The sequence below is a fragment of the Zosterops lateralis genome (genome assembly GCF_965231275.1).
Source record: "Zosterops lateralis genome assembly, chromosome: 2".
NCBI classification, from domain to species: Eukaryota; Metazoa; Chordata; class Aves; order Passeriformes; family Zosteropidae; genus Zosterops; species Zosterops lateralis.
The window spans coordinates 28,111,044-28,127,377 of record NC_139763.1 but is presented as its reverse complement, the minus strand read 5'-3'; the positions used below and the strand labels follow the sequence as shown (position 1 = coordinate 28,127,377).

At 37.5% G+C, this 16,334-nt stretch overlaps 1 protein-coding gene across 1 annotated transcript in view; it reads left to right on the top strand.

The window, feature by feature from the left end:
* The window catches only part of GCC2 (GRIP and coiled-coil domain containing 2), a gene marked incomplete at its 5' end in the record, with an annotated part of 29,942 nt that extends 19,395 nt beyond the window's left edge, over nucleotides 1–10,547 (top strand). Inside the window, 6 exons of the mRNA XM_083884852.1 lie at nucleotides 1,059–1,235; nucleotides 2,451–2,668; nucleotides 4,094–4,288; nucleotides 5,108–5,247; nucleotides 6,028–6,229; nucleotides 7,331–10,547. Coding sequence (XP_083740978.1) covers nucleotides 1,059–1,235; nucleotides 2,451–2,668; nucleotides 4,094–4,288; nucleotides 5,108–5,247; nucleotides 6,028–6,229; nucleotides 7,331–7,401 — 1,003 coding nt within the window. The 3' untranslated portion in view covers nucleotides 7,402–10,547. The remainder of the gene's footprint in view (nucleotides 1–1,058; nucleotides 1,236–2,450; nucleotides 2,669–4,093; nucleotides 4,289–5,107; nucleotides 5,248–6,027; nucleotides 6,230–7,330) is intronic.
* Between the last annotated feature and the right edge of the window lie 5,787 nt (nucleotides 10,548–16,334).

Sequence of the window (16,334 nt, the reverse complement as noted above, 5' to 3'; positions counted from 1 at the left end):
CTGCCAAAGTTAATCAGTTTCTGCAAGTTATTTTCATAAGTCTTTGGTGCCCTTGGTAACAGACTGGGCATTTATGTGTGAAGTGTCAGGATTCGTTTCTGACCCAGACCTTCGGTCTGTACCGGCAATTGCAGCCAAAAATCCACCAGAGGGCGACTTGTGCCTTGTTAGAGGAATTTGGTTTAGGGTTGGTTTGGGGTTTTTGAAACATTCTTGCTTTTGAAGCAACCAAACTGTAAGAGTTGGATTTCTTTGTCTCTACTTTTTGCAGAATTTTAAGAAGTTCTGGTATTGTTACTTTTTTTTTTCTTTTTTTTTTTCTTTTTTTTTTTTTTTTTTCTTTGCGGGAGAGAGCCATCTTGGAAGCAAAGTGTATGAAAAATAAACAGATGACAAGTGATTCCCAAAGAAATGATTTATAAGTGTCAACTCTAAGGAATATCAAGATACACAGTTCATGAGATAATAGAGGTGTCTGAATATATAAGCACAGAAATCAGTAAAAAAAGAATGTGTGTGACTTAAGATTTTTTTCTTCCTAGTCTTTCTGGTTTTGAATTGTTTCTGACCAACTGAGTTTATCTGTTATGGACTTGATGTTGCTTTCTAGTTATTTGCTCAAAATCTACTCCAGCCATTTATCCCCTGTATTTGGTCTTATTGAACTGATGTGCATTTACTAAACAAACAAACAAAAAAAAAGCCTCACCCCTTTTAAGAATAATTTTTTTTCTCCCATCTGAATCCCACATATTATTTTCCTTGTCGGTCCTTGAAGTAGAAAGTGCTATCAGTCATGCGTCCTACCCCAATAGTTGCATTTCCTGCAGTTCAGTTCAGGGATGTGCCAAACCTATTTGTATCTATATTGAAACAGGATCTGATTATTTCTACTGTAGCCACATTCTAAGATTATTTTGTTCTTAGTGCTGTGTTGATTTATTAATGAATGTGCAAATTGGATCAGCTATCCAAAAAGTTGTGGATATCATATAAGTTCTCAAATAATGTAATTATTTTAAATGCATGTTGTGTATTTCTCTTTCTTCCACATGCAGGGAACAGTTGGAAACGGTGATAGATCAGCTTAAAGTTAAGCTGCAAGATGCTCAGCATAATTCACAGATGAATGCATCTGAACTCCAGGCGTTGCAGTCTGAGCATGATACCCTGCTGGAAAGACACAATAAGATGCTGCAAGAGACTGTTGCCAAAGAAGCAGAACTACGTGAAAAGTATGATTTGCTGATGAATAGATGTGGATATTTTATTTTTGTTTGAATTTTAGGATTTTACCATGTAGAAGCCTATAACAGTACTTGACAAAGAAAGGGCATGTTGTTAAGGAAGTTAAAGGAATTTTCAAAAAGATTGTTTGCAATTTTTCACGAGCCATCAGAAGTTTCCACAATGACAATGAAATAATAGCTGATCAGGGAATTTGAGATTTCTGCAAGCTTTCTACCTCTTAACTATCAGATCTAAAAGTTAAGCTTTTTTAAGCATATTGACTGTTTTTAAGTCTAGTGCCTTGTGCCGCATTTGTGTTGTACCACTCTACTGAATTTTATGGATGTTTCCCATTAAAAAAAATAAGATAGTTATATGTATGCAAAGCAAACAAGTTCACTGACAAAATACCCAGTTCTTGTACACCAAGTGCCTTTCTTACAGAAAGTACTGTATTTTAAATTTGTGCCTGCCACAGGCTGAATTCGCTGTTTCTTTCAAAATGAAAGGAATCTTTTTAATCTGTATCAGTTCTTGTAAAATCATGAGTGTCTTATTTGAGCTCCTCAAAAAGAGTCTATCATTGTCTTTTTTTCTCCATTTTGGGTACAAAGAAGTTCACATGAAGTATTAATTAGAAATTACAGATTGGTATTAGGAACTATTGACTTTTTGTCACTGTCTTTGTACAGTTTTATCTGTTCCTGATAGCTACCTGAATCATGATTCACTGTAGTCAACCAGATTATGTTCTGCATTTTTCTGGAAACAACCTATTTCACAGTAGATTCCCTTTATACCTTAATGCTGGTCTTTCCTACTCTAGCTCTGTTTAAATCTGACCTAGATTTACTAGCTCTGTTTAAATCTGTATTCTCAAAAGGGTAAGTCCTGGGCTTAGTTTCTCCATAAATACATTTGTTTAATTGCTTGTGACTTTATTTATTTATCCAAAGATGTCTGAATTTTTTGCTCTGAAATAGAAATCAAGAGTTTATATAGCACAGTGTATTCATATAATAAGTAATGTCTAACTTTTTCAGTCTCAGATTTTCCCTGTAAAATAGTACTTTAAATGAAAAAAAGTTGCTCATATACTCAATCTAAGATAATCATACACATGAAAATTGAAAACTGCCTCAAACTGTAAAAATTCTGAAATGTAAACTTAGAGTGTTTTGCTGCTTGTGCCTTACTGTTTGTGCATGCACTGTTTACAGACTCTGCACAATACAGTCTGAGAACATGGTCATCAAAACAGAGCACGCCCAGGCACTGAGTCAGCTGACAGCCCAGAATGAAGCTCTCCGGAACAATTTCAGAGATCAGGTCAGGAACCTGCAGGAAGAGCACAGGAAGACAGTAGAGACACTTCAGCAGCAGCTCTCCAGAGTAGAAGCTCAGCTCTTCCAACTCAAGAGTGAACCAAGCACTAGAGGTAACTAACTTCCAAGCAGAATACCAGGTTTTTATGGGGTAGTTACAGATTTGTGCACCTCTGTCTGAAGCTAAAATATGCTTACAGTGTTTGATTCTGTAAAACCACCAGCAACTTTTTCTGGAAAATCTGTGGCATGCTGTATCAGTCCACAGATACCAAGCCAGGAATGCATCTTTGTTATTATTTACTGTCACTTCAGAGTCACTTGAATACATCCAGAGGAGGGCAACAAAGGCGGTAGAAGGGCTGGAACGACCTATGGGGAGCAGCTGAGGACTCTGGGTTGGTCTAGTTTGGAGGAAAGCAGGCTGAGGGCAGCCTCATTGCTGTCTTAGAGATTTCTGAGTGGGGGAGTGAGGAGGGAAGTGCTGAGCTCTTCTCCCTGGTATTCAATGATAGAACATGTGGGATCAGTTCAGAGCTGCCATGGGGAGGTTCAGACTGGACATTAGGAAGCATTTTCTTACTGAGAGGGTGTTCATACTCTGGAACAGGCTTTCCATTGAAGTGATTGATGCCCCAAACCTGTCAGTGTTTTAAGTGGCATTTTGACAATGCCTTTGATAATGTTTTAACTTTTGATCAGCCTTGAAGTGGTCAAAGGGGTCAGGCAGTTGGACTAGGTACTTGTTGTAGGTCACTTCCAACTGGAACTATTCTGTCCTAGAATCTGCATCACTGATATCTGCTCTGCAGTATCTGCATTGTCAGACAGATGGAAATTACTTGGAAATATTCAGTGTTCTTCTTATCAGGTTGTCTCAGGTTTTGGAGCATGCTGGACATCTGCCTCAAGTATGAAGTGTAAGGCTAAAGAAAAGTGTATTAGAAGCTGTTTTAAGAATGTTTGTTATTTGTATACATGCTATTAATTATACTTGCTATTTGATCCTTCTTTTACTGATCCAGATTTTACTGTCTTCAATCTCAAGTGCTATTTTCTTATCTGTAAAGTTACTGATCAGGATGTAGTTGGACATTTGCCAAACAGCAGTAACAGTTTAAGAAGTTGCTGTGTTGTTACTGAAGTAGAAGGGTCATGCACACAGTAATAAAACAGAAGAATTTACACCTCCCACAGGACTGGTTGAAACAAAAGTGAATTCTGTTTTGCATTAAAGGTATTTGTTACTCTTACCATAGCTAAGGGAGATATGCATGAAGGTTTCGTAGTCACCAAAATAAAAATGGCCAATCAAGTTTGGGTTTAGAATCAGACTTTAATTGGAATGGCCATTTGGAGGTGAAAGGCTGTATTTTACTATTATAGATGTTACATGCCGAATAGCTTTTTCTTTTTGCTTCACCTTCCCCTGCATTTTGAAGACTATTTTATGTACCACTCTCAATCTGAGACAGTCACACCTAGAAAGTAGCCCTCCCAATTTCATTCTGATATGAACATCAGTAAGTGTCTTTCAGGTCCAGCTGTTTCAAATCCGGCAACGAAGACCTTGAGAGAGCGGCGAAACGCTGACCTTCCTGTCCTCGATGTGCACACTGTCGCTAGGGAAGAGGGAGAAGGCATGGAAACAACAGACACAGAGTCTGTGTCCTCTGCCAGCACCTATGTTCAATCCTTGGAGCAGCTTCTGAACTCATCAGAAGCAAAGCCTGGTAGGTAGAATATGGCTTTCAGAAGTGCTTGCCTATATAAGTTGCAGAAGTTCATGCCCTGAAAATATTGTGTTTTCATTGTGCATTGTGTATTCATGCTTTTAGGTGCAAGACACAAGTCTAGTCAAGTGCCACTGAATTTACACTGTCCTGAACTTTTGTAGGAGTTTTGTCATTGAGTAAGGCCTAACAGTAGGACATTCTGACAGGTTTTAGTGGTTTAAAGATGTCATATTTCTGAGCCTTTAAAGGGAAGAGACTGGGTGAGCAAGTCAGGGAATAGTTACAGAAGTTTTCGTATTCTGGATGAGTCTCGAATAGGGACAATTAAGTGCTGATTTAACCCTGTTAATGAAAGAATGAAATTTCTCCTAATCTTAATGAGGCTTATTAAAACAGTATTTTATTCGTAGGGCTTTTTCTAGGAAAGTGAAATCCAGCATGAGAAAGAATGTTTTAGAAGTCCCCAAAAACCAGAAAAATACATGTTAGCATATAATCCTGTTTTAAAAGTCTACTGAACACTTCATGGATGACTGTTGAAAATCTCCATTTATGGGTAGGAAACAAGGAATAAGTTAAAACCAGGTATCTTGAGGTACTCTAGAACTGCTTAGCTAGCCTCCTTTTAATATATAAATAAAAATAAATCAGAAAATAAGCATGCAGCAGCATTGGTGCTTGTTAAGTCTGCACTCTTGGCTTTGCATGAATTCTGTTCATAAGAAACTACATTAATCAAGCCCTGATGTTAAGTTAGTATGAAGTAGATGCAAGTGCTTTTTCCTTCTCTTAGTTTTCTTTTCCAATTAATTGCAGAACCATCTCAGTGGCAAGCAGATCTCACCAAGGATGAACTGATTCAGAAACTAAACACAACAACTAAGAGTGCTGATCACTTGAATGAATTACTTCGTGAATCAGAAGCAACCAATGCAATCCTAATGGAACAAATAAAGGTTAGCCTTTATTTGATGTGAGGACAGTTCTAATTTCCACGATCTGTTTCTTAGACCAAATATCTTTCAGGAAATCCCAGTCTATAAAATTTTGGTGATACAAAACCTAATTTGGGAGGGCTTTTGATTCCACTGGTCTAATTAGTGCTTCCAGAGTCTACTTCAGTTTTTGGGGTTTTTTTCACCACAGTTTCTAGTTGGGTAGGCAGAGGGGGGAGGGGGAGAGGAGTGTGGAGTAAAAGCTTCTAGAAAAAAAACCTCAGGAGTTTGGAAGTTTAATGTTTAGCAAAGAGTCTATGCTATTTTCACTTAGATAAAAGCAGTAAATCCCAAAGGAAGCATTGTCTGGTTTCTCTTTCTGTAACCCATTTTAGCTGTCTTAAGTTAAAAGAAAACACATGAACTAATGTATGAGTGAGCTTTCTGAAGGCATCTCTAAATGTACTAAGCTTTCTTTTCTAAAATGGTTTTAAATTAATGTCATCAAATTTCTGAATTATTTAACTGTTCAACTGTTGCTACTCTTTTATCACTGGTACTTTATGTCTATACTGCAGAAATTTTATCAAAAAAGGTTCTTTTTAGTCAACAATAAGTTAATTTTTATAATATTATAGCATATTTAATTTTCACTGGATTATTGTCCTGAATTTGTTCCTAAACATGCATTATTCTTTTTGAAGCAAGTTGTGCAGTTAATTTTTTAGCTCTTCAGAAGACCTATGTTCATTACTCATTAATGAAGCAAGCAGTATTACATATTTCTTTCCTCATCTGCAGCTTCTTAAGAATGAAATAAGAAGATTGGAAAGAAATCAAGAAAGAGAAAAGTCTGTGGCTAATCTGGAATACTTGAAGAATGTTCTATTGCAGTTCATATTTCTGAAATCAGGAAGTGAGAAGGAACGGCTGCTCCCAGTAATAGACACCATGTTGCAGCTCAGCCCTGAAGAGAAGGGGAAGCTGGTTGCAATTGCCCAAGGTAGGTGGTGTTCAAAATATTGTCACAAAAACCAGGAAAGGTGATAAGAGAAAAGGTTAGTTCTCTGCTGTCTGTCGTGTAGTTCTCTGCTGTCTGTTTTCTCTGAGAAAAAACAAATCTTAGTATCATAATGCCAGTGAACTAGTCATAAAACCATTTTCTTCATTGAGAAGTTACTTATGCAGTTTTTGGTAAACAGTACAAATACCATAAAATTGACATAAGATATAATTTCTTCTGAAACATTCACATTTTATGAAGACAGTGGTAGGGTGAAAAATTTAATGTGTTCATGTTTTGAGTAGAGTTGAAAAATATTTGTCAATATAGAGGTTTATATAATTGAATTATTTTCTTTGCAAATGTTCTAAACAGATAACTAAAGTGGTCTTCTCAAGGCAGTACTGCAGATATAATATTAGTTTCAATATAATACATTTAAAGATATCTTAAAATATACTCTTTGTTGAAGAAATAAAGAACTAAGGAAGGACATAAAGAGTTAAACATTTGCAAGACAACACAGGATTTCAGTGTGCAATAATGTTCTGTTTCTGCTTCAAATACTCTGAGCATTTGTTCCTTTAAAATGCTTTTTAAGGTATTGTTTGTCATTTCTCAATGACAGCAACTCTAGCTTCTTCATTAGCAACTGACTTATAATTTGTCTTCGAATTAATATAAACAGTAAGCAACACATTACATATAAGACCTTAAAACTTGGGAACAAAATCACATTAAAAGGGGAAGTGTTCAAGTATTGCATTCCATGATAGGCTGTGCATAAGATATAAGTCAAGTTCATAGTATGTTGATGTTGTTCTGGCCCTCTAATGAAGACTGATTGGATTTTTCTGCAGAATGGTGGTAAATTACCTTTTTCAGGTATTCTCAAGTACCCAAAGTAAAGTGGACTTGGTGGTACTATTTCATATCCTTACATCAGCTCAAGAGTGAGTTCCTTTCTCAGCAAGCTTGAGGACAGCATTTGAAAAAGGACAAAGGCAAGGAGTAGGGGCAAGGTCGTGTAACCAAATGATGCAATGTCTAACGAAATAAGTGTCTAACAGAATATAAAGTATGTTTTTCCTCCTCCCTCAGGTGAAGAAGAGAGTACCTCACGGCCTTCTGGGTGGGCTTCATACCTCCACAGCTGGTCAGGACTTCGATAAAGCAGTGGAAACGCTGAATCTTTAAAAACATTCCACAACTGCAAACCTGAGAAATCTTACTATAGATCTGTTGGTGTTGTAGCATGGAACTGCAGGGTTTTATTTTTATGTGTTATTTTCAGCTTTTTAGGCTCTGCTAAGAAAGAAGTCTGCAGTAGCTCTGAAAGTGGTCCTATGTTATGCTCTGGCAGCAGTGAACTGTTTTTCTTGTAAATGTTAAAGCTGATAATAAGAACTATGAGAAGTGACAAATTAATTGCAAATAGCTTGGAAACAGAATTTCTCAACCTGTGATAGCTCTTTTGATATCAGTTTAAAAGTTTGACCTGATCTATTAACTGGAATAACTAGAGTTTAGTTTTAAAGCATTTAAAAGTGTTTACAATTGCTTTCACATATCACTGTCAGCTAGCTAATCTATATGGTTAGTGTTACTCTCTGCACATTTAAGAAATTTGAAATTATTTCCTCTCTTGTAATGACTACAAAGTGTAAGATAATTAAGAAACAGACAGGACATTTTCTGCTTTAAAGTTGTAGTCTTTCTTAAATTATTTTGCTTTTGCAGAACATGAAGGCAACGGTTCACAAATGTAGAGGGCGCAAAAATCTGTATCTGTATGAAATACAGTGCTTTTCACATCTGGGCATGGTACTGTAGTAGAGCTTAATGGCATCTATGGAAGCCTTAAGATAGTACTCCAAGACTCAGAAGTCCTAAGTGAGCTGAAGCTTTGTGAGAAAGGGCTTAAGCTGGGACTTTTTAATCTGAGAAGTTTGTGGAAAAGACCCAGGAGAAATGTTCCATTACTGTAAAGATGTCTGTAATTTGATGACAAGACTGCTCATACTGACTTAGTCATAGTGAAGACACTAAATAAAGAATCTGAGCCCACAGGTCAGACTCCTAACATTAACTTCTGAGAGAAAAGAGTTAAGCTTTTGTCAGTAGATGCATCTTTTAAATGTTCTAATGACTGAAGATCTTATTCTCTCACTTACCTGTGTGAGTGCACGTTGTTTGCATAGATCTTTTGCACAAATGGGATGATCTCTGTTCCAGGTTACTCAACAGAATGTTATAGGTTTTTCTCAAGAAAAATAAATTTCAGTCATCTCTGCATCTATTATCAACACAGCAACTTGTTTTTACCTTCAGTTGATTTCTCCCCTTTACAGTCCATAATGCCTTTCACCATCTTAATTTATTTGTAAGGTTTTAAAAAGCATACGTGCGTTTGAATCCTGATTATATTTAAACCAGAGTTTTTCTGTCTTTTTCACTCATATTTTCATGTTCTCTGTGGTATTTTACAGAGAGTCTTTCCCTGGTACACATACAAATATTAAATAGGGTTCTGCCTTTCATATCTACCTTAGCTCAGGCTCTGAGGAAATGATGCTTGTTCATTTAATATTGCCTTATTTCAGGCTGAGATGAATTTGAACATATGACAGCAGAATGGCAACATGTTGAGAATAAACTGTTCAGTAAGTTTGCTTTTGGTTTAATTTTTTGCTTGCTGTATATATTTCAGTACACAATTAACAAAGCAAACAGGCTTTATTTAGGTATTTTATTTTTAATTCCTTTCCACTGTCTTAAGCACTTCTATTTTCTTCCCCTCCAATATGTATTTTAACTGGAACCTTTATGGTCTGTGCTACTGGGGAAAACATTCTCTGTGGACTTTCAGACCACAGGACTGATCAGCAGCAGTGTGAGGGATGAGTCTTTTAGGTGTCTGTAGGTAGCAAACAGGAGGCTATGTTTAGGCTTTCTTGCATTTGCTTTTGGAATGATTGACCTTATCTTCAGCATCTGCGATTTGGACCAGGTCTCAGATGTTGGATTCAGGCTCCTTATTCAGCTGGATTTGTTTGATGTCACTCAAAAGAGTGCCAAAACACAGTAACAGGAGAGATTTGAAATATGTATAAAAATAAGTGCTAGTCATCCTCCTGTTTTAATTTTAACAATGGAAGCACATAAGTAGAAGGCTATGGCTTTGTCTCATGTAGTTCACACTCCCTTTGCAGCTGACCTGATTTAGTCTCTGCTGTTGCTAAAGAGCTGTGACAAGTTCCTCTTAAAATGCACATATTTCAGAACTGTAAATTATTTAACGTTGTAAGCTGTGAATAAAGGTATGCAAGTAACATATATCACTGGCTGTATGAAATACCAGCTGCTTATTGACTTCTGAGTCTGAGTTGCATGCTCACTGTTCTTAGTAAAACTTGAGTACCACACTTTCGAATGTAGTGAACAACTTGCATTAATATATTTTTTTTTACAATGAAATATTGAGATCTTAATTAATGTAAAAATATTTTAATAACTGTTACTAAACTGTTTTCTGTTGCTAAGATTGCCAGAACTTATCTATGTGGCAATAAACTGACTGTAAGCAAGCATATCAAAGTTTAACAGACACTTGAGTAAACGGCATAGAAGAATGTGAACTGGACACAGGATTATTTTGCATAGAGGACTTTTTATATGTCATATGTTTGCATTTGTAATGTACAGCATTGTAGCTGTGATTTGCTTTCAAAAAGCAGTTTAAAGTTTTAACTAGTACTGCTGCTTCTTGATATACTGCGGTGCTCTTTTTTGGAAGAGCACTGCTGACTTTGCTTTCTGGATCTTTTTGTTTACATTACAGTGCCACGTTGATTAAAATGTTTCACAGAAAATGTCACCCTTTCCCAAAATGTTCATAAGCTTAGGACCAATTTTTATCTTTTAACAGCCTGCCTTCAGCCCAAGCATAAGGAGGGAATAATAATAATAGTAATAGTAATAGTAATAGTAATAGTAATAGTAATAGTAATAATAATAATAATAATAATTCTGCTGTCACTATGCAGATTATATATTAATTAAAAACCAAAAATGGGAGTCAGTCAATCTTCCCAAACCTGCATGTGTACTGTGGCTGAATTTTTTATTTATCTAATGCTGACAGGTTATATGTCTTTCCTTTTTCTTTTACCCAGAAGGGAGACTCGTCTGTGGAAGCAAAAAGTGCTTCAGCTGAAAGACAGGAAGATCAGAGCTTGTCAGGCTGTTGTGTAGATGTGTCCAGTTGAATCTGGGGTTCAGGATGGTCCAGTGAAACCATTATATACCATTATAAACCATTATATACCATTATAAACCATGAAACCATTATAATTTTGTATAGAAATTATATACAAGAGAATAAAGTTGCTTTTTTTCTTTCATGGCCCTCCTTCCCCAAAGTATAACTGTGAGAATACAGGGTTAGATTATTTTCTAAATTTAAATACTCCTTCGTCTATCTCCCTCCATCTTTCTGCTATGATAAGAGATGATGTGTCATGTAATTGTGGAGGAATGCCTAAAATCTCTCCTTAGTTTGTACTAAGTTACTTTGAAGGCAGTTTAAACATATATGCTTCATTTGGCTTTTGCCTTAGCTTCACCCAGTGCACCAATACTTCCTAAACTACCTGCTAGTTCTACTATTGTTGATACTGTGAAAATATGTCCCTTTGAAGCCTTGCAAATAGCAGTCGCCACTCACAAGCTGAGAAACCAAATGTATGAAGAGATAAAATATATTTGTTGTAGTAATTTCGGGATCACTAGTCTGGATAGATAAGTATTTTGTTTAAAAATAATGTCTTTGATGGCCTTTTCATATGGCCATCACTTCAATAAAATTCACCTTTACTCAACAGAGTGCCTTTTTTTTTTTTCCCCCCTGAATGCCTGTTCTTACCTGAGAAAATGCTACTCAGGTGCAAGGTAGAAAAAAACAAGGGCTGTCTACCGTTATATTGAAGAGATTTTATGGATCTGGTATAGTATCCACAGCCTCTACTTTGGAAGGCAACTACAGCAATGGATTCTTCTGGGTGAACAGAAAAGAAGTTGGTTTGTTATAGGGTTTTGTTTTTTTTAGAAAAAAAAATATTTTAAAAACTCATTTAAGTTACTTCAAATGTGTTACTAGATTTTCACCAGCAATCTGATAACATTAGACATGAAGGAAAGGTGGGATGCAGAAGCTCTTAATAGTTTATTAGCAGGATTGCAGTTAGTGTGTTTGAGTACTAACTGCCTTATAAATCAGCATGCATTTCTAATTGCACTCAACTTTGAAATGGACATAATTACCTCTTCCCTAATAAGCTGTGATGATTTTTCTTTATCTGCATGATTGTCCTAGTACAAAGATTACATACTCAGTGGATAAAGAGGTGCTTAGTTTAAGCATGAGTTTGGCGTGTTTATTTTCTTGACAGCTTTTTTCATAGACCATGCTTATTACACAAATACGTGTTCACAGAGGGGTTCATAAGCCATGAAAAGAAGACATAATAAATGGATATAAGAGTCAAAAAAGGGAGCCTGATACTTCCAGTCAAATTCTAACAACTTTCACATAAATGTATATATGCTATGGGGAAGGAAAATAATAATCTTATTACTTTTAAAATTAATTTGACTAAAAGTTATCATGTCATTGCTAAAGGATGAGAAGATGTATCTTAGATTCTGGAACTTCCTTCCTTTCCTTCCTGTCTTGTGTTTCTCAGGCTCATTCTGAGGATTCAGGCTGGATTGAATAGTGAAGACTGAGAATATTAAAACAAGTATGGAAATGCACATCAGTTACTGCTCCAACAAATCAGCATGCCTTGGTATTGGCAAATCATTTTTTTCCGCTGTCAGTTGAATGCCTAAAGGTTTCTTAAGAATCCAAGGTAAATGTAATCAGTGTCAAAAACAGTGTGCTATTTCAGGCATGGACACAGTCCCAGTCCTCCCACAACAGGCTTTGAAAGTGTTTTAAATTGATAGATATTGGATAGCAGCTGTGTATGAGCATAGGATTTAAGTGCGGTTTATTGTTTCATTGCCTGAAAATCGAAGCTTGTTTTGAGAATGCTCAGACTGTTTCCGGAGTGGAGATACATATTAGCTCTTGGCTCTCTTGCCCTTTGCAGCATGCAGAGCATCTCAAAAATAAAAAGCACAGAAACCATTATAGAGCTCCAGAAAAAGGCTTTTAGCCAAATACTGTTTTACTGTTATTACTCCCCTTTGTGGAATTAAGTTGCTGATGCTCAGCATTACTCTTGCCAAGGGAGCATGCCAATCATATAATTTTGGCTTTAGCATCCACGTATTTATACAGACTAGTTAATGTTCCTCTCACATCTAGTCACAGCATTGACTTAAACCTGCAGCTGTAGCAGTCCAAGTGAAACTGCCCACCTTTGCAAGGGGACAGGTGGGTGGGCCCTGTGCTCCAGGGGCAGAGGGCTGCAGCCTCTGAAACAGGGAGGAAAGCAGATGATGATGACAAAAACCTGAAACAGCTCCTGTTGGTGGTGTGGCAGCTCTCTTTCCCTGCCCTGACTACCCACCAGCCTTTCCTTTCTCCTGGAAACTGGTTAAACCAGTTGTTTGCAGTGGTGGGAGATAGTGGATATCTTGCAGGAAGAGATTTTCAGAAAACACAGAAAAAACTAAGGTTTTGTAGCTATCTCGGAAAGATGGGGATTGCAATGACAAAACGCTTGAAATAGAAAAATTGCACACTTATACTAAAAAATGTGAGAGTAATACTATGATCTCCAAGAGTCATTATTTCTAAAAGTACCTGCTTTGTGATGCTGCTGTAAGTTTTTTCTTTAGCCTTTACTGTGTCTGTACAAGTACTGATCTTGTCATGAAGCAGAAATTTATACTGCTAAATATGGAATTTTATTGATAATTTTGCAGAGGTTTGAGACAGAACAATAAAAGTCCTTGGTTTTGCACAGTTTCCCCTCTTCCAAGAAAAAATTATGCTGAATGTACTAGGTGTGTCTAAAAATGCATGAAGCAGAAATCTGACTCCTTTTATATGGATGTCAGAATGGTCACTAAATTAAGTCTTCTAGTATTCTGAGCAAACTACATATTGTTTTTAATAATAGCAATGTTTTTTAGAGATATCAAATAGTGGTCAAAACTTACTTATTCAATTGATTAGTGACATTAATAGTATTGAGCAAAAATGTGAAACCTAAATAATATTTCATCTGTTAATTCATTAACAGCTTTGCTAAGAATATTTGACTGGGCACCTCGTGTTCAAAAATTATTCCTACTTACAGGGTCAAAGTTTCCTTCACTGTTGCTTTAACTTCGTAGCTTTGGAGCTGTGACATGAACACTGACACAGTTAACAATTAAAATCCATTGATTATATTAAGGTAAACAAGCATGGGGCTGCTCTGCTAACAGGTTCTCAGAGGCAGATTAGGCTTAGACTGGATATTAGAAATTCTTTACTGTGAGGGTGGTGAGGCCCTGGAACTGTTGCCCAGAGAAGCTGTATATGCCCCATCCCTTGAAGTATTCAAGACTAGGTTGGATGGGGCTCTGAGCAACCTGGTCTAGTGCAAGACATCCCTGCCTGTGGCAGGAGGTTGGAACTACGGGTTCTTTAAGGTCCCTTACAACCCAAACCATTCTATGAATCTACCATCTCCAGCTGCATGAAGCTCTGGAAGAAGACAAAAGCTAGAGCAAATTACGACAGTTAGAAGTTACTCATGTCTCTTCATACCACTCTGGCAAAATCATAAAATACTTTTTCATTTCCAGAAAAAGAACTTGATGTAAAGAAGCTGGTATTTGTGATTAGAGACAGGCAGTCAAATTCTTTGACCAAGCAGCTGCCTTCTCATCTGTCCCTAATAACCCTTCCTTTCTCACTCCTTCCCCCGGCCTACAATAATGGCCTTGTTCAGTGTCAGCAAAGCTGATCATGCATTTAGCTCTGACTAGGTAAAGGCCCTGTGCTGTCACTTAAGCGTGACAAAATCATTTAGGTTGGAGAAGACCTCAAAGATCAAAGAGTCCAACTGTTAACCTGGCATTGCCCAGTCCATGTCACTAAAGTGCCACTGCCAGCTGCAGTACAATAAGTTTGGTATTTCAACAGTGATGGAAAATGTAAAGTAGTCTGGAAACAGAACACCAAAAGCATATGCCTATTTAAAACTGTTTTACTCTGGTCTTAAAGGGAGAAATGAGAGAGAAAAAAAAAACCACCCCACATTAATTTTGTGATTAATATGCTGGTCTGGAGACATGGAGTCCAAATTCTCTGCTTTGCCACATGCTTCCTTTGTGAATTTAATTTCAGCATCTCTGTCTCTATTTCCTGACTTGCCTGCTGGGGATAATGGCACTTCTCTACCTGATGCCAAGTACATTAGCAGCAGAATGTTAAACTTTGTGATGGGTTTGTAAGCAGAAATAAGTAGGCAGATTACAATATTTTCTTTAAACTGCATGGGAAGAAAATTGTCATAGCCTGCATTATACTGGAATGGAAGGAATGATCTCCCTTTGAGTCTGTGGCATGTGTTTTGTGAATCCTATTAAATTACTTGCCTAAGTATTCTGGACTGAATTTTACAAGTTAATTAGAATGCCAACATGCTCAAATACTATGTAATGGACAATTAATAACAATTAAGAATTGTTATTTCTGTTGTAAAGCAAGACAAAAAAAAAAAAAATTAAATCATACCCCAGGGCGCAAACTTGCTGCAAAGTGCACAGAGCCCGAGGAGGCTAACTGGGAAACTGAATTCCTGGCTTTTCTTGGTACAGCTTTTCCAAAAGCTGCTAGTACTTAGTGTTTGACATTTGTACATGTTTGGGGAAGGCTCTCCCACTCTCTATGAGAACGCCTTTGCTACTTTGAGATTATATTGCTAGCAGACTAGGCTTTAGGGATTTCATCTTTAAAAGCCCTGGAAAACTGTACATGGTGCAATTCACTTGCTGTTAAATCCATTAATGTGCTCTCCAAAGGAAGCGCCACAAGGGCTGCGCTTGTTGGCTGGCACTGCCTGTTAATTATTTCCAGAATTTACTTTTTTGAAGTTTGCGGCCCTGGTAGTTGCATGGCTGCCCAGCCACCTCCCTGCTGTTTTAGGCTGCACTGGTCAGAGGTGCTGCTCTTTAACAGCCAGGGACAACCACTTCATACAGCTCCCCAGGAGGATCAGTAAGGAGAGAGACCCTGAAATCCTTGTAGACAAGCTGAAGTTAATTAAAGACATTCATGAAGCTGACTGCAAGTAATGGCAGACTGCCCAAAGCCGATTAGAAAAAAACCCAAAAGGGTTGTGTTACCTTCAGCTGGCACAGAATGAGTACTTACTTATTTAGACGATATAAGGAAGCTTTTCTGATAGACTCGTTAAAGTAGGTGGGTGTTTTGGTGTTGGGTTTGGTTATTTTGTGGTTTTGGTTATTTTGTGGTTTTGGATTTTTTTGTTTTTGTTGTTGTTGTTGTTTGATTGAGCGGGGTTTCGATTGGTTTTCCAACATAAGCACACCATTGTTGAGGTGGGCAGGCACCTCTTGGAGGTCACTTGTCCGACCTCTCTGTTTAAGCACAGCCACCTACAGCCAGATTCCTAGGACCACGTCCAGACTGCTGTGGAGTACCTTCAAGGGTGGAGGCTCCACAGCCTCCACTGACAACCTCTGCCAGTGTTCAGTCACTCTCACAGTGAACATTTCTTCCCTGATGTTCAGAGGGAACCTCCTGTATTTCAGCTTGTTTCCCCTGCCTCTGTTCCTGTCATGGACTCCACTGAAAAGAGACTGGCTCTGTCCTTCTTGTACCCTCTCTTTTCAGATATTTTTATTAATTGGCAAGATGTCTCTGAGCCTTCTCTTCTTGGGGCTAAGCAGTCCCAGTTCTCTGTCTCTTCTCATAGGAAGAGGATTATTGGTCTCTCAATAATCTTCGTGGCCATTTGATGGGCCCTTTTCAGTATGTCCATGTCTCGTACTGGGAAGCCCAGAACTGGGCTCAGCCCATCAGGTGTGGCTTGACCAGTGCTGAGTCACTGGGAAAGTGATCACATCCCCCTCTTCT